This window comes from Temnothorax curvispinosus, unplaced genomic scaffold, assembly GCF_003070985.1.
Source record: "Temnothorax curvispinosus isolate PA1 unplaced genomic scaffold, ASM307098v1 QBEX01016033.1, whole genome shotgun sequence".
Classification (NCBI taxonomy): domain Eukaryota; kingdom Metazoa; phylum Arthropoda; class Insecta; order Hymenoptera; family Formicidae; genus Temnothorax; species Temnothorax curvispinosus.
Genome location: NW_020225813.1, coordinates 285254 through 304283, shown reverse-complemented (window position 1 = coordinate 304283; position 19030 = coordinate 285254). Strand labels below are relative to the sequence as shown.

Sequence of the window (19030 nt, the reverse complement as noted above, 5' to 3'; positions counted from 1 at the left end):
CACAGAGAAGAAAAAAAAGATTAAGCCAACAGTCCTTAAGATAGTACACAGGGATATCTTTAGAGAAGACATAAGGATATCCGACAAGCAATTTTAATTTTAAGTACAAATTGCAGTTTTTTTTTCCTTCGGTAAAAGTGTCGAAGGTGGTTACAATTCTGTCCACAATCCTTATAAATTTTATATCTTTGTAATTAAATCTCTAATTAAAATTCTGGCGCGTCTCACGTAAAGTATTATAAATTGTTTTGATTTTTCATGAACAACAGACGTTAATATAATTGTGGTTGTTTATTCAACAATGCTGCTGACTACGCAGATACATGTGTATAGTTTAGTTTTACTGACAAATTGTTCTCTTAACGTTTGCATCCGAGGCAGCAGCTAAGAATATATAAATACTAGAATTTATACAGCATAGTTTTTCGTTCATTACATATGATACACCGATTCATAGGCTAATTCTGGCTTGTCGTATCCTAGCTCTTCAGGCGTGCTAATACCCAGCTCGTTCAAAGTGGGCCTAATTTCTTGAATGATGTAGGGATAGATTTTGTCGGCGTGTGGTCCACCTTTATCTTTTACACACTCTAGGAACCTTACAGCGAGCGCATAGTCATTTAACCTTCTGCAAGCTTTTAACGCTGCGCATATAACCGTTGGCTCTGGCACAAGATCCATACCTAAACAGAATAAAAATAAAATTTATTTTTTTTATAACGGTACACAGATATGTATTCATAATAGACCAGTATGAAAGAAAAAATATTATCGTGACAGTCTTTGCAGCTATCTAAAATTTAAAAATATTTGTATGATATACAGGTAGATACAAATGTGAATATTTCATTTTTACTTCATAATTTAATAGATTATCAAACAATGTTCTGATTTTCCAGTGTAGATTTTTTAGTCAATAAGTTGTTCTTTTCTTTCTTTTCTTACATGTTTAAATAATTAACGACTAAAAAGTGAGACACTTTTAGCAATTAAAGTAAACGTCAGAAAGAAAATATCAGGAAAAGTTGTTTCTCAGGCACAACTTCGCAAGTTTTAACAGAATTTTAATAGAACTTTAATAGAAGCTACGATTTAAAAAGCAGTTCCAAAACACTGTAAACAATTTGTGTCAACCGCAAAACGCGATGCAATCAAAAGGAACGGACGTCGCGTTCTCCTCGCGGCGCAGGCGAACGGATATCACGGTCAGTTCGAGGGGTCGCGTTTCAATGGTCCAGGATGTTTAGGTCGAGGAGGCAATCAACTCGCTCACCGGCCAGATCGTTCATGGCCTTCCGGATCTCCCAGTGATCGATGTCGTTGCGGTTGAAGAAATTCACATATCGCTGATCGAACTCCTCGTCGGTCTCCTTGGGACCGCCGTGGGCTGACCTGGTGCACTGGGTGCCGACGACGGCAGCCGAGCCCCGCGGCACCATCGCGCTGCGCGCCGCCGAGGCCACGCGTGTCGCTACGACGCGCAACATTTCTTTTCGCTGAGAATCCTCGCACGAGAGAAAACGCCTGTGAGAACCGAGAACCGACCAGCCGACAGATTATTCGTCTGTTGCGTGTTGCGTAAACCGGCCACGGCGGAAGTCGACCGTCCAGATTAGTCGGATCGGCGCAGGGCGCAGACCGCGCAGGTCCGCCGAGATGACGCGATCTACTTCCGGCCGCGAGACGCGCGCCGCTCACCGGCGCGTATTTTCGAATCCAATCTAGCTCTCGAATCCCATGTCAAAACTATACACATCTTGAAGATCGAGGATTACGAATTGAAAATTAGAATTTGATCAATCATACTTTAACTTTAAATCGATTCGTTTTGATCAGTCAGCCGAATATTCTATAATCTTTAATTCGTAATTCTCAATCTTCAATGTGTAATTTGACACAGACTTTATCGAAAAGAGAGACGTATTAGGTAGATATTGTTAAAGACCAATAATTAAAGGGTCGAACTAACAAGATAATGAATAAATAGCTGATAATAGTAATTTATTATGTACAAATATATTTTCGACTCGACAATATTTTATTTTTATTTAGAACTGCAATATTATATTGTATCATTCGTATTTGATTATGCAAATGATAATTGTACAGAAATATCTTATTACGCGGCAATATAGATATATGATATTATTACATCGTAAATGATGTATTCTTATTTATGAAATCAAATATCTCTGTATAATAATAAATCATAAATATATATAATCTTGAATTGTAAAGTTAATTTTTTAGATATAGAAATATCAGCCGAATATATATCAAATAAAATATCGGTACTTTTCAATTATCTCCGGATTCTCGGCAATTTCTGGGGGTCCCCGAGGAAATTGATAATCATCATAAGAATTTGTTCAGAATCGATAATATAATCTTTTAATAATATCTCCGATGCCGGAAATTAAAATTTAACCGATAAAATTGTTTAAGGCAAAATAACTAACTAATATAATTCGTTGTCTATAATCTAATTCTTCTAAATGTTACAACAAAAAGTTAATAATTCTATATCGACGATTAATTCGACAAAATTGCTTATAATTTCTAACTATTATAATACGCCATTCGTAATCTAATCTTTCTTTTCATATGTCAAGCAACAAGATAATGATAATAATTATTGATAATCCCCTGTCCATGCCATAGTAACAAAATATTGATGGATATGACTCGACAAGTTAATTAATGTTTATAATCAAGTCTGCCTCAGAATTATGTATACATATTATTTATTAGAAAAATTGCCAGAATTATAGAAAGTTGAAATAAATGTGAATCGAAGGTCTCGTAAATGTGGTGCAAATGTATAATTTGCATTTTCTCTCTTTCTCAAAAGATGAATATACTAAAAAATATACTTAAATTATCTGGCGACGCTTGACCCAAAAATGTTAAATCTGATAGCAAGAGGCATTTTTGACGTTGAATGCATTTACGCCATGCATTAATTACTAATCAAAACATCGTGTATATAAATTATGCTTTAAGGATCATTTACATTATGGGTTACAATCCAGTTATTACCTCCATAGATTTATCAAAATGCGTTTAATTCTAAAGTATTAAAATTTATTATGATCTTAGTGGACCTTAATTTCTCCTCCAAAATAACAGCTTACAATAGAAGAAATGAATCCATAATTTATGACAGCATTATCGATAATAGAAATTCGCACTACACTATAATTATCACGTCGCAATTGCCAAGTTACTACCTAACGATGTTTACAGGCAAGAAACTGAAAATGTTGGCCATCATTTGTCATGATGAAATTAAATACCAAGTCCGATGAGCGATCCGACGATACGTCAGCATTATTACATTTGTTAAATATTGATTTATCCATCACTTGAATAAAGACACTAAATGGACTTGCTCATATTTTAAACACGTTTTATGCGATTTGCTCATCTTCTCAGCGATTGTTATCGATTTCGAAATCTGTATATCTGGGTTTCTCGATAAAAGATAAAACACGGATAATATGAAACCTATCAGTTATTTATCAGTTGTATCGCGCGCAAATCCGGAATGGTATTCGAATTGTGAATCACTGTGACGATAGAAAAAATACCAATCACTGAGAATTATTCTAGAAAAATCTAGCATGCACTATAACGTTATCTGAAAGTGGTATACAAATAAATTACGATCACATATATCCAGAAACTAACGTCATGCGAGTTCACTGAAAAAGAAAAAAGAAATACAAGAATAGATTTTTCTCTTCCCTTTTGATCGGATCGAATATGCACCGTTAAGATTTTCGTAAAAGAATAAATCCTCGAGTGTGATTATAATTGTTCTACGGGGGAAAAATAAGTGGATGCATTGTATTCCGCCTTTCCTGAGAATTCACGTAAGATTTATTATTTTTATATCCATAAATTTCTGTAACTGAATATCTCTGGCGAACTCTAGGAGACTTGTATTCCGCTTTCGGTATTGTTTTTTGTTCTCTGCAAGTAGCCTTAATCGTAGTAGGACAGAAGAAATGTCACAATATAGAGTGGAATAGAAGAGAAAAATAGTTTATTTTTCAACAAGCTCGACTACTAATATAGATAATACATTGCAACATTGCAAAATAAGTTAATAGAAACGTCATTTATTTTTTAGGACTAAATTCTTCAAACGTGTGGTCCTAAAGACGCGACGCACTTTTTCTGACGACATAAAAAACGGAGCTACACTGTTAAATATTAAAAGAAGCAATTTAAATCAATACCTTGAGTTAAATAACATTTTGTTATTTTTAACTACCATGCATATATGTGTGTATCAAAATTTATTATTTTAACATATAAAACAGTATTATTTTAACTTTATTGGTTTAATTAAATTATAACATCGTTTTAGTTGAATTAACGACATATTGAGTAAGAGCAGTGGCGACCAACAGGAATGATAAAAAATGACTCTCAATTTGAGTATAATTTGACACTACGAATTTAATAGTGTACTTTTATCTTTATTATTTCTGACGTTTCGCTACCACGTTCGGTGGTAGCACCAAAAAACTTGTGATCCAGATGTACACAGAGAGAACAATTCCAGCATTTTTACACATTCGATATAACGCTGCTTACTTATTATTTCGTAAATCCCCAAGACGATGATCTCGCGTCATTTCTGTGCAATTATCGCGCGTCGAATGGAACGGGAAAGCCGGACCAAGCATGGACATCGCAATCTCGCGCTAGCCGGGCCGATTACTCCGAACGGAACACGGAACCGAACGGAACCGAACAGGGATAATGTGAACAAGGAAATATACAATGGTGCGGATGACCTGTCTCGTTTCGCGGATCCATTTGCGCGGTGTCGGCGCGCAAACAACCGCGCCGATTAAATCAAGATATACATATACGTATATATCTTGGCGTTCGACATACTGCATGCGACTGATAAGAATTGAATTCTTGCCGGGGCCGATGATTACCGTCGCGGGTCTCCGCCGCATACTCCGCCGTACGCCACGACACGCGCTGGTCAGTACGACTCAGCTCGCGGTTTTAGGATAGCCAGCCGTTCCCTCCGTATACCCGCGACCACCCCGACGAGGGACCGTTGACTATCGAGGAGGTTTCGTACGACCAGAGGAAGGTCACGGTATGTAATCAACATTTTTTAATTAGTTCGCTAAATTACAGTTTCTCAGCCACGCGCCGATAACGACGCGACGTTCGTCCATCTCTCTTCCTTTGACGCATTTTCCTTTGTTTCTTTTCCTTCTTTTCCTTTTCGTATATATTTGTTTTTGCTAACGTGGAAAATGTAACATAGTGTAATTTTGGATTTTATCGCTCTGAAGAGCGATATACTATGTTTATCAGGCAATGTGTGATGACAATCTTATGATTAAAGATTACATTTTATTATGAAAGCTATCAGTATTGCCGTGATCCTGTAAGGGGTTTAATCAATATTAAATCCCTTTTTGGACGGATATAAAAATAATAAGTAAGGTACGTCGCGCACACACACGGGCCTGTCAATTTTTAAAATAAATCGCGCCCCAATATACCCCAATGCGAGTGACACTGCGCGCAAAAGGCGTTGCGAGCGTTTGTCGAGTAGCACGATAAAATAATGGTTGTTAAGAATGAGTTAAGCACGTTGAATTTTCACGTATTTTCGCAAAACATGCTCGTCCGAATTCGAATTCGTCACGCGGTTTTTATCTTCGTAATGCAACGCCGCGTATATAGGTTCAAGTTCAAAATAATATATTTAAAACGTAGTGTTACCGCCGCGCGTTATCGATGCATGCTTATAAACTCTTTACGTCGTATGTCTTTTTCCTACTCTGCGAATTCTTTTAATGCGTAAATACTCGCATCGACGTCATTTTTAAGCCCACTTTAGTTTATCTATAATTCGTTACGATTTAAATTAGAATTCTATTTATAACTTTGTGTAACGAAAAATAATTGGAGAGTCGAAATACACGCATATGTAAAATATATGCTAAAATATATACACACATCGACGCACATGGCGTATAAAATTGCAAGTGAATGTATTATATTCTTAAATATGGCATGATTCAGTTATAGATTATTCAAAAGTAGCCATCGTTGAAAAATAGACGTATCGCAATTTATCATATTTATCTATTATTAATTCGCACACTCATTTCTACATTGCGCTATTCTACATTTTCTGACATTTTTAGTTCAATGCACGGAATATATTAAAGAAAAATACATTGATAAATACATACATATATATGAGAGAGTACATATATGAAAATATATATTAATCTACATTTAATTAAGACATTTCGCAGCTCCGCGGTTAATATCCACACGTGCGACTTTGCATTGAATGCTTTCGGTTTTTGTGCAGTATCGCAATCATTAAATACGCAAGATAAGGGGGAAATCCATACACCGGCGGTTCAGTTGTTGCGATTTATGCGTATGGTTTAATAAACTTGTGATTTCGCCAGCTTACTACGACGTTAACGCGAGTCTGCAGTATTTTTCGCGTCGATTTCCGCGAGCCGGCCGGCGGCGCGGGCGTTTCGATGAACGAACGGAAAAACCCGACAAAACGAAAATTACGGATGGTACCTCCTCGGGTTGTTACATAAGAAACCAACCACACGGATCGTTATATAAATCATTTTCGACGCGATCGACGAGTTCTAACATTGAAATATGCGTTGTTCGAGCAGGTGCGAAAATAAGGTGCCGTTTAATTTCCATTTAATAAGCTTTCAGCAATCACTGCGCTTAATTAGTACATTTGTTGATTAAATACATATTTTCGAGGTATTTGCGAGCACACATCTGTATGCTGTAATGCGAAAAGAATGTTAGATATTCAAAACGATGACAACATATCATAAATTATTCATATTTCCTATGTATATTATGTAAAAATACCTACTTCTTTTGAATATTATTCTTAATTAATTCTAATAATTTTGTTTGTCCATTATTGTACCGTAATTGTACAGTCAGATTTAAAGATACAATTTAAATTTAGCAACTTTTCATAATATACCTTGAATGTCTTTGGATATTTGTCATACAAAAGAAAAAAAAGAATAATATCTGATACATCACAAACGATTTTCAACATACCACGGTATTGCACATCACTAACACATTTGGCATTTAGCAAGACAAGTGCAAGATAACGATAGTCGTGAATGCGTTCTAACGGATAAGCTTCGCAGAAATTCGCGTGTAAGCAAATCGAATTGCTGAATAGAAAACTCTCATTTCTTACATTATTTTGTTACGTTACTTTCTTTTATCTTATATGACGATGTCATTTGATGATCTGGAATTAGTAGATCAAGTCTAAATAACATATTTCGATTATTCACATCCTGTTTGCAATCACATCCTGGTCGCAATCAGATTTCTAAGGTGGTATACCTTATCTGTTCGTACAGCTCGCCGACACAATATTTTTTCGCGCACATAAACACATTTTTGTGTTATATATTCTTGAAACACAACATACACATATTACGGAGGATAATAATTTTTTTTTTCCAATCCGTATGACTCCATCGCGCGATTATAGGCGAATATACCCCGCAATTATGGCAGTAAAGTTTGTCAATACACTCGCGGAATCGTGTTTAATCTCATCGACACTTAAAACTTAACCCTTGGTACTCGACGCTATATCGCATTGTTATCGCTGCGACGTGCGCTCACGCGATAACATTATGCAATAATTCGATGTTAGTGTTTATATTGAACATTTATAAATGTTGCAAGAGCTTACATTGGCTCCTTAAAATACAAAGTCACAAAACCAGAAATTGTCATTTTTGCTAAAACGATGCTGAATTGCATCTAGGATAGAATAAATAGGACACGAATGACACATTTTTTCTTGATCAAATAAAAAAGAGAAAATATTTATCCAATTTCTACAATCGTCAAATATAATGGAATAAAAATGTGGAACGGATATTTCGTATCACACTGATTTCTACGATATCTACGATAATTTAAGAAGCATAATGTCGTAGGGAAATATTGACATACCGCGATTATCGTGATAAAATAATCGGTAACTATGAAAAAATTCCATTCATTTGAACAGTTGAACGTTCCCATAAATTTAGCGCAAATATTGCATGAGTATAACGGAATACAAGACGTTTACTTTGGCTTCGCGTTGCAATTATATACATGAAGTGTCAATTAGCATTATCCGATGATGCTTGAACTATTAAATGGCCTGTGAAACTGTAACATCGCGGAACAAGCAAGTCTGCGAGCCATGAAAGAGAAATTACTCGGGATTCAATGAAGATTAATCGTGTTAAACTCGTGCAAAAGGTGAAGGTTCACGATCTTAGATAACAAAATGACATGCGGGCTATACATATATGGAGAAACGAACTGTTTACACACAATAAAACTACAATAAATCTTTATATTAATATCGCATTGTATAGCAGGTTATCAAAAGTAATACGTTCATTGATAATACGGACTGATAATAAATCAGCAAATTACGTGTCGCATTACGGAGAGTCTTTAATTCAAATCTTAATATTTCATTCCATTCTTGTATGAACAAGAGTATATTGTCGAACTTCTGACAGATTAACAGTAAAAGATGAATATCGTGATTAATTGACGTGCACTGAAAACGTCACGTTCTTTACATCACACATACTGTTTATGTAATCCATGCATGTTGTTATCAGAATACCGGAGCGGAATTATATCTTGTTTTTCGTTATCGTTCACCATCTAAAACGTCATACAAACACGCGCGCGTGTTCGTAGATATTAACTTTTCTTTTTTTTTATGACAGTTTCCGCGTAATTGGATGAGTTCTCTCTGACATTTTTATACTATTCTCCTCGATATTACAGACTTCAATGTCATTGATGGAAATTTATGATGCAATAAAAAACCGATTAGCGTTTCGTAAAAAAAAAAACGAAGAAAATAAGACTGACTTCTTGCGCATCGCTGTATATGTATACATCAAACGTCAATTTCATTTAATAATAAATATAAACGATAAATATAAATCAGGCATCTTTAACTTCGAACGTTAAAATTCACGAAATGATGCAACTTGGCGCGTTTTTAAATACTTGTTATCTATAACGTTTAAACTTTTATCTAAACGATTTTTTTTTTCATTAAGCATCACGCGACCGCTGTTCATTATTTTTTATGATCTTTTTCCGTACGTTTTTTCCTCAATGTGATATTGCATAATGTTATACGTGATATTATTCAATAAGCGATATATGATCTGCTTCTTTTGAGACTGTTACTCAATCGCATAATGTAAAGACAAAAAATGCTAGTTTAAACTTCTCATAGATATAAATTTGTACAAATTTTAGTGTCCCTCTTTAAGTGACGTATAATACAGCAATTTACGCTCGTTTCGCTGTTCACAAGAATTATCTGTATTATATGCTTATAAAATGTTTATCAAATGCTGAAGTTGAACAAATATACAGATATGCGAAGGTCGGAATTACTTAAAATTTTGTATATCAGTAAATGCGGTGAAATAAGATTAATGATATTTTTAAGATATAATCAAACGATTTGTAAACCGCGATAATCTTCAATATGACACCAAGTTATCTGCGTACTAAAGTAAGAAGGTCACAATGATATGATTTGTAATACGCGACTTTTTTAAATTTAAAAATCTAGAGATCTCGAATCATTTATGTAACGTATTAATTATTACTGAACATTTTGGTCACATAATTAAGTTGAAATATCTTTCTTAATTATAAGTAAAAATAATATTTTGAGCAATCATTAACTTTGCCTCGATATTTCCTACAATGGCTGCATTCGAGAAGCGCGCTATTAGCGCTATTGCATCATTCTGTCTTTATCGCTCATCAGATGTAAAACAAGGATAGAATAAGCAAATAGCGCTAATAGCGCGCTCCCCGAATCCAGCCAATATCACCAAAAAAATCATAAAAACAAAATGAGATCTTGAATCTTTCGCAAGAAAAAAATTTCGATTTCGTAAGTTGCAGCTCGCGTGAAACAAACTTAGTTTTGTCATATAATCTTTTTCACTCATTGTCAGATTATTTCAGCTGCCTTTGAAATCATGTGGATCATTGCCAATGAACATCCTGTATTACATAAATAAAAAATTAAAAATAAAATGTATAAATAAACAGCAAGATGGCACATATTTGAAAACAATTTTTGTTTATACAAATGAGGTATTCCCAATATCTTACTCCTGACGTAAGAACCGTAATTCTTCGCGGAAAAATTGAAGATGTATAAAAAAAGAATAAACAATGTCGATATTATTTACATTTTTCCGGTGCGCAATTAATTGTTACCTTCGCCGGTAGATGTCAAGTGCGACTCCGAATGTTTTGTTGTGGATTTTAGCTGGCTGGAATTCTTCAGCACTTTCTGCAATTGAAAGGAGATAGAGATATTATGTTTGGCTGTTGGAGAAGAGAGAAAGAGCGTGAGGTGCAAAAGGTGCAAGTGAACCAACAAATGCTCCGTTTCTTGTATTGTACATACCGCGTCGTCTACGCCTCGTCATTTCGTCAAATCGTCCGAGATAACGTGTGTAGTGCGTCGCATGCAGTCGCGTGTATCATAAGAACTGTCATACGAGCTGGTATCTGGAATGTCAAAGTGTCAAACCGATATAGGACCGTTGCATTTCTTTGCTAAATTAGAGTAGATTAAAAGGATTTCATAATGGTAACGGATTTTGTGTGGGAAGCCGAAAATGCGGCAGCAACATGCTCGACCGTACGTATATCATCCCTGTGTCCTTCAACATATTCCTTTGTCCCCGCTTTGTCTATATTTAACGAACATTCCTGACCGAAATGCTGATGAAATGATGCGATGAAATAATATGTAACAAATTATTTAGATTCTTAATATTTTCTCTTTCATTAATTTGTATTATAATTTTATTTTTGAAGCTTAAAAAGAAGATAGAAATAATCGTCATAATTATAAGAAAATGAAAAAAAAAGGAAAGAACATATAGGGCAATGTTAAACAATAATTTCTGTCAGGTTTTTTTGAAGTAAATAAATGTCATTCTCTTGAATAGAAGCTATATTGACTACAGAATATTCTATATAAATGGATTATGTAGTTTATATGAAAAATAGCCGTTGTATTCAAGTTGTATTGACAAATAATATTGTCTTCCAAAATTGCCGTATATTCCAATCCAAATTGTTAAAGTTTTATGTTTATGTTTCGTAAGAGAGAGAGATTCGTTGAAAAATTATAATTCAATATTGTAATTCAAATTAATATTTCTTTTCCAGACCGACGAGAGTACACCACTTTTGTCAGCAAGTGGTCAAGCCATGCCCGAGAAGATTACTATCTCGCAACAGACCTTGGTCTCTAATAATGGCCAGCTTGGTAAAGCTAAGAAGTTGCCGCAATACATGGCAGGCATAGCAGCGACGCTCGGAGCTCTCGCTTGTGGCATGGTGCTCGGCTGGTCATCGCCTGCCGGTGAAAATGGAGTGAACCTAATAAGCGCTTATAATATACCAATTAGCCCGGCCGAATTCTCCTGGATAGGATCACTCACCACTCTTGGAGCGGGTGCGATATGCATTCCCATTGGCATGCTAGCGGACTTAATCGGGAGGAAAACTGCCATGCTGATCATGGTAGTTCCCTTCACCGTTGGTTGGCTACTTATCATCTTCTCGAATTCGGTACTCATGTTCTATTTTGGTAGATTCATTACCGGCGTCAGTGGTGGAGCCTTTTGCGTAGCTGCCCCGCTATATACGGCAGAGATATCCGAGAGTGAGATTCGCGGCGCGCTCGGCTCTTACTTCCAATTGATGCTCACCATAGGTATCCTGATCTCATACGTCCTTGGGGACGTTGTCGATATGTGGACTCTGTCGATTATCTCGGCGGTTATGCCACTGATCTTCTTCGGAGCGTTCTTTTTCATGCCAGAGACTCCAGTGTACTACCTGAAGAAAGGTAATGAGGCAGCCGCCAGGAAGAGTTTGATCAGACTTCGTGGCGATCAATATAATGTTGAAGCCGAGTTGCAACAGCATCGTGAGGCGCTTGAAGAAACCAGGCGGAGCGGTGCGTCGTTCGCAGTTTTGATCAAATCCCCGGCCGCGAAGAAAGGCTTTATAATCGCTTACGGATTGATGCTCTTCCAACAAATGAGCGGAGTAAACTCCATCATCTTTTATTCTTCGGACATCTTTACCAAAGCCGGAAGCTCCATGAAGCCCAGTACAGCTAGTATCATCGTAGGAGCGGTGCAAGTAATATCGGTGTTCCTTGGTACTCTTGTCATTGATAAACTGGGCAGGAGGATTTTACTGATGGCATCGATCGTAGTGATGTTCCTAATGACTCTGCTCCTCGGAATTTACTTTTATTGTATTAAATTTACCACTGCCTTCGATGATATCAAGTGGTTCGCGCTCATTCCGCTCTGCGTCTTTCTCATACTATTTTCTTTCGGCTTTGGACCAATCCCGTGGATGATGATGCCGGAAATCTTTGCGCCGGAGGTGAAGGGAGTCGCTGGGAGCAGCGCCTGTCTATTCAACTGGCTTATGGCATTTATAGTCACCAAATTTTACTCTGATATGACCGCCGCCGTGGACTCCTACGGTACTTTCTGGATATTCTCTTTATTCTGCGCCATCGGCATTTTATTTGTTTACTTCTTGGTTCCGGAGACCAAGGGCAAGTCGCTGGATCAAATACAAAAAGAGTTGAATCGTTGAGACCAGAAATCGATCATGAATTGATCAGAGACTCTTTTGACTAGCAGAAGAATACAAATTGTACTTATTGATGTACATTTTACAGTTGTACATATAATAACTTGCAGTGTATAAATGAAGCAACACATTTTATAAATTGAATACATTGTATCGAGCTCGTATCACAGCACAGCATGTAGATATTCTATATTCGAGAATGACCGTAATATTATTCAATGTCCACATTGTCATTTTATTATATCATAATGCTATCTTCTTAACCCTCACCCGGAGGATTTACCAACTGAAATTTAAACAAAATATATTTTATCTTAATAAGTAAATAATGATCAGACAGAATATATTTTCTCTTTTCTCTGAAATTATGTTGTGCAATAGTATCACGTGCTGAAGGGAACACTTTAGTAATGTGACAAAATTGATTGAACGTAAAATAGTATTCAACATCTACATTGTTGTCTTATATCATAGCTCTAAGAAATGAAAATTTTAAGATAATTCGCAAATATTGCTAGTCGATCTGCCCTTTAAGATCCAAAGAAGCATCAGCGTCTTAATGATATGGCAATTATATTATATTATATTTTAAGACTGACTTTTTGGTAAACTTGTATAAAGTTTCTATCGATTATTAACTATTTTTTTAAGCTAGCATTATTATTATATGTATGTTATGTTTGATATTTGTTTGCCCGCTACAAATAAATCATTGTTGACCATCCAACATAAATTCGCATCTTCGACAAAATATAGGTGACTCAATATCTATTGTAATCCTGTACGTGATTTCCCTGCATCTCAATAAAAGTTGTTTTTAATTTCTTCTTTATCCTATTTTTTTTATCATATAATCCAATCTTTTATGCGTTAGTCTTCGTTTCCCCCCACAGAGGTCTACACTTTCCAGTCTTAACAAATATTAATTTCTATGAACAATCCTATCTAAAAAAAGGTATAGTAAATATAAAAAGAAAGATTTCTACAGGTAAAAGTTAAAAGATAAGCATGATAGTTATTTTTAATATATATTTTGTCGATACATTTTCATTGGCATTGCATTCTGAATCCATTATGTTAAATCTATTATGTTTTAACATATTTGTATTAAACGACTCCAGAAATTTTTTTAATAAACGTTTTTTATTAGATTTGGAAAATATTTTAGTCTTTAAATTAGTTATTTTAAATTTTCATATTTTGATCTCGTGTTCGTATTCAGCCAAAGATCTCTAAAAATAATTAAACTATATATATTCCTGTTTTATATATTCCTCTTCTGAAAAGAAATCAGACGTGAAAGGATTAAATAGTGAAATACAAGATTTGTCCAATTTTTATTTGTCCCGCTGTGAAATTATGTTAAATATTGTCCAATTTCTCTACTATCATATTTTGTTTATAAACTCTAGATCTTTATCACAAAATTTTACCGATATCGTTGCATATGTTAAATTTTATCGCCGACAATGTTTGTAGTAGACTCTTTGCATAATCTGTTCTCGACTCTCGACACGGACTTGGCTATGCAAATATAGACTGTCTAAATATGTTAAATATCAATTGTCAAGTATATTAAACATTAGAGCTTCTTGGAACACGAGTAAACCTAATATATGCGAACATCTGAATAAAATGCATTCTTTCGAAAACGCGGTGAGCTTTTATTTGGAAAATAAAATAAAAGCATTTTACACTAATACCATATCGAGAATACAATTTTGAAAATAAAATCGTAAGGAAATATTTATATTTAGCAAATTAAGTAATAGATTGTTACTTTGATCACAGACGTTGATCGAGAGATAATAAGTTGTCGATAAGGTAATTATTGATTATCTTTTCATATATCACATTCGTAGAATTAAATAACGACGGGTATTATTTTCTATACTTGGATGTAATGTAAAGCAACTGGAGATCGTAGGAGACGTAAACGAGCAAATTAAGTAATTACAAATTAAATAAAATGTGATTTAATTCTTATCAATTTAACTGTCGGAACGTTTCGAACTACACGGAATTTTTATCAGCCGACAAATAATATAAAAGAAGTTGAGACATGAATAAGAAAATATAAATAAGTAAAAATAAAATTGAATTATAGTCACGACATGATAAAAGAAAAAAAATTAATATAAAAATACTATAAAATAGGGAGACCAAATAAGACGTAATATTACATGTGTATCTAAAATCAGTGTTTTTTCCAGTGCTCATCACGGCGATATTGCAATTTAAAGTGTCTCATGCATCGTACATGTGATACGCTGGTAACAGACGCCAAGTGGCTGCACCTACGCATACGAACGTGTTCCAAAAAGAGAATATTAATATTTTTGGCTGCATTATGTGTGCACGCTTTCTGGATTAAAAAAAAATAAACACATATAGCTAGGGATTCGCAAAAAAAAAGAGGTAAGAAAAGAAAGAGAAAAATATATAAAGACAAACAGATCAGTCTTAGAGAATCGATTGCTTGTGTATGTGTGTGTGTGTGTATGGTATAACGGATACTTGCACGCGATATATTTTTGGGACATTTACTTCAACTCTATATTCCCAGGTAGCAAGCTAACGTTATTTGTCGTCATTTTAACGTCAAAATTACGATAGATAACGCCAGCTTGCTACTTGAGTTACCATATGGCTGACGTATTGAGTGAAATCGACTATTAATGAGAGATGATACATTTTAGATGGCATACTTATATAATTACTGTCATTTGCATCTGTACGTGCGTAGTGTTTCTGCAGTATCGCAAAACCACTGGTTTATAAATATGCAAATTGATTTTTAAGTATCTATACTTGTCAACTTCTTGAATTGTATTATTATTTCATCGATAGCCATCTTTATTATGCGGCGATAATAAAAACGCGCATTACAAATTCTCTTGCGTCAAAAGAAAAAAAGGAGGAGAAAGAGAATTAGATGGCCAATAAATTAATTTATCGGAATTTTTCTGAAAATAAAAAGAAATTAAGAAGGCTGAGAAAAGAAGTTTCACATTCATTTCATTGTAAGTGTCCATTGAAGAGTGCAACCTTGATGTCAGGATGTCCTTCGCGTCAAATTAATTGATAAGCTCATTAAAATGTATCTATACTTGTCAACTTCTTGAATTGTATTATTGTTTCAGCGATAGCCATCTTTATTATGCGGTGATAATAGAACCGTGCATTACAAATTCTCTTGTGTCAAAAGAAAAAAAGGAGGAGAAAGAGAATTAGATGGTTAATAAATTAATTTATCGAAATTTTTCTGACAGAAAATAAAAAGAAATTAGAAAGAAAGCTGAGAAAAGAAGTTTCACGTTCATTTCATTATAAGTATCCATGGAAGAGTGCAACCTTAATGTAGACAGGATGTCCTTCGGGTCAAATCAATTGATAAGCTCATTAAAATGTATACATATATCGCATGCGAAAACGTCGAATGCGGAAATTTCCAACGCTGCAATGGTCGCGAAAAAATTTTTACGGAAGGCGTAATATTCCTATCCGGCATCGACCTTTCAACGTGATGATCACGATATTCTGAAGTGGAAATCAATTGATCATTCCTTTCTCACGTGAGACGACGATAGGAAGATATACGTAACAGGAAGATAGCGGAGAAAAAGTGATCGGAATTTTACTGCATCAATCGCGATGGAAAAAAAGAAACTAATTACATTTAATTATTAACTAGTAATTATTAACTAGTAGTCCAAAGGATTCGGCCATGTTGACGACACGGAACAAAATACAGATTTCTCGAGAGCGTTCAAATTTAATTGTGTGATAGTCGATAGAAAAGAACGTTAAATCGTAATTTAAATTTAGACATATATAATAAATAAATAAACCTGGAGAGAATTTTCCTCAAAATATAATAAATTTTATCATTTCCAATTATTGTTAACGCATATTAATTTAGAAAAATGTTCGAAGATGAACCTACTTGCTGAACGAAATCATTACGAACCGCAAACATATAAATTTTCTTCGTTTTGGTTCTCTTGTTTTTTCTTTTTTATGTATATTATCCATAGTTACGATCTACGAGCTATCACACGGTACACCTATTATTTTTTCTGAGTTCACGGTAGATTTTGCCAATATTAAAAAATTAAATTATTAATGCAAATATATTATATATATTTTTTTTTAACGAAACAATTCTTCAAAATTTTCTATTTTAATTACATAAAACTAGTAATAAATATTATACAGACTTTTGCATTATAAGATTTCAGATATGTAGTTACATTTAAAAAAGAAAAGCTCTCGTAATTTTATATTCCGTAACAGAAGCATTGCCCGCGAGTAATGTGATCATACAGTTACGTAAAATATTAAATAAATTCTTGTAACTGCGCATTTTAAAAGGTTAATTAGAGTCAAAAGTTTCAACACTGAAAATATCAAAGTCACGATAGTCTCAAGCGATTAAAGTTAGCGAGTATAGAGTTCGCGCTCTCGGAGCCATACGTGCGCGTGCACGTGTAGACATATCGATCGCTCCATTAATTTTCACAGCTCATTTGACGTTTTTATTATTATGCGACTAATTTTATCTTTTTGTCTCTATTAAGCTTATATTGCAAATATTGTATAAATTTCCGCTTGTAATCTGCCCTCATGTATCTCGCGCAATTATTGTTTGTAAAAAACTTAAAATATAAAAGTCAAATTTTATTAAACACTGTATCAATCTAGATAGCAGATAGGAAACGCGCAATAGCGGAATATCTATATATGTAAGAAAGGGTTCAATACGATATACATATATACGATGCATATTGTTGGATCGTTAAATCAATGTCAAATTCGTCTCTGAAATTACTATTGCTAATTATAAGTTACCACCTACGATCGATTGTATAAGCCGGCTTAGTTAGTTATATGTATATACATTCCAGCAACATTCGAATACACCAGCTATATTGTAAGAGAACGTTGTTGCAATATTGTTCTAGAATATTCTGCGTTATGTGTGGGAACATCTTATTCGTGCTTCGTAACAAAAACGGCGCAATCGCGTTCGATCGCGTGTTGCATCCGTAAAGCACGAGTCACGCTATATTTGCGGGCGGCCGGCAGAGAAAATTGGCGAGCCAACGAATTCTCCCGTAAAATATAGAATATTCGTTGCAACGTCGGTACAGCTCTAATATTGCTAAAATAGTTTGTGTGCTATATGGGCGCATTTATATTATCCATCTAACGTAGAGGTTCTCAACCTCTTTTTATCAAGATATTAAAATTTTTAATAATAGGGAGCGTTATAATATACAATCAATTAGAGAGAAAAATGCCGATTTACCGAGTTTACTTGAATTTGCGAAAAAGTACACAATATTCATACAATATATCATTATTAAAAGCTATGCCAAGATCCCGGACCGTAAATGGCGTTTTTCTCTCAAATTAAAATTTTTGTAATGACTGGACAGCCGACTAAGTTTTATTCAACAAAATGTGTTCAGTTTAAAATTCTCTTATATTATAACATTGCAATTTCGGATCTGATTCGTTGGGAAAAGGAGGGGGAAGATTTTTAATCTACTCTAATGAGTCATCGATTAATAGATACCGAATGATGTAATACGAAAGATAGGCGTGGATGAGTTTTGTAGTAGCAGTCCGTCTCATTTCATTCTTGGAGGAATAATCGAAACGCGGGACAAAAAAAAAAAGCAAAACAAAAGCGGAGTAAATGAATGCAAAGCGCAGCTTCTCGTTATACAGGAAAAGTGAGGGAGTATATATATATTGTTCACGGTATATCCAAGTTCCGGACAATGGGAAGGAATACAAATCTGTATTAAAAGAATGAAATTTTTTTATCGTCTTTTACAATATACGTAAATAGCGATAAAGTCAATATAGACGATTCAAATGTTAATATTATGCATGTACCGGGATCGTGTCGATACCGATTCCGATTGTTAATCGTTGCTTCGCCTCGGCCTCGTTAATCGTCGGTTCGCGTTCGATAACGGTCGGAGGAAATAATATCAATATCAAATTACACGGTATATCGTTCCGTCGGTCCAGCGCGAACCCGCTTGTCGACGGTTGCCGTACTGATAGACGATAGACTGATAGTATAACTTATACCAGACTTATACTTACGGGCAACTACGGCATGAATCGAGTTGCACGCTATACGTGGAAAAGGGGAGAAAGAAGACGTCGAGCGTCGAGTCGATGCCGACGGAGAGGAAACGAGGAGCTCGCGTGGTTCTCGTCAGCCAATCGCGCTCGAGGATTGTGG

The 19030-nt window shown here is 34.9% G+C and overlaps 2 protein-coding genes across 3 annotated transcripts; one reads left to right on the top strand and one right to left on the bottom strand.

The window, feature by feature from the left end:
* Positions 1-77: 77 nt before the first annotated feature.
* On the bottom strand, positions 78-1594 carry LOC112466309 (cytochrome c oxidase subunit 5A, mitochondrial). Its single transcript, XM_025034347.1, has 2 exons — positions 1274-1594; positions 78-683 (listed from the first exon to the last, which is right to left on the bottom strand). The coding sequence occupies exons 1-2, from the start codon at positions 1485-1487 to the stop codon at positions 433-435; spliced, it is 465 nt and encodes a 154-aa protein (XP_024890115.1). The 5' UTR covers positions 1488-1594; the 3' UTR covers positions 78-432.
* A 3241-nt stretch (positions 1595-4835) lies between these two features.
* LOC112466302 (facilitated trehalose transporter Tret1-like) lies at positions 4836-13597 on the top strand. 2 transcript variants are annotated; one of them, XM_025034340.1, is made up of 2 exons: positions 4836-5128; positions 11314-13597. In XM_025034340.1, exon 2 carries the CDS (start codon positions 11356-11358, stop codon positions 12766-12768), a length of 1413 nt encoding a protein of 470 aa, XP_024890108.1. In that variant the 5' UTR covers positions 4836-5128; positions 11314-11355; the 3' UTR covers positions 12769-13597. The 2 variants fall into 2 exon arrangements, with proteins under 2 accessions (XP_024890108.1, XP_024890107.1); XM_025034339.1 differs by lacking the exon at positions 4836-5128 and adding an exon at positions 10582-10777.
* Positions 13598-19030: the final 5433 nt, after the last annotated feature.

What these genes read in the sequence shown, in the direction of transcription:
- LOC112466309 (XM_025034347.1), bottom strand. Translation starts at nt 1,487, where the DNA reads ATGTTGCGCGTCGTAGCGACACGCGTGGCCTCGGCGGCGCGCAGCGCG. An exon ending in GGCCATGAACGATCTGGCCG is followed by an intron (nt 684 to 1,273) that starts GTGAGCGAGTTG and finishes TATTCTGTTTAG; the next exon opens with GTATGGATCTTGTGCCAGAG.
- LOC112466302 (XM_025034339.1), top strand. Translation starts at nt 10,724, where the DNA reads ATGGTAACGGATTTTGTGTGGGAAGCCGAAAATGCGGCAGCAACATGC. An exon ending in CGGCAGCAACATGCTCGACC is followed by an intron (nt 10,778 to 11,313) that starts GTACGTATATCA and finishes TTTCTTTTCCAG; the next exon opens with ACCGACGAGAGTACACCACT.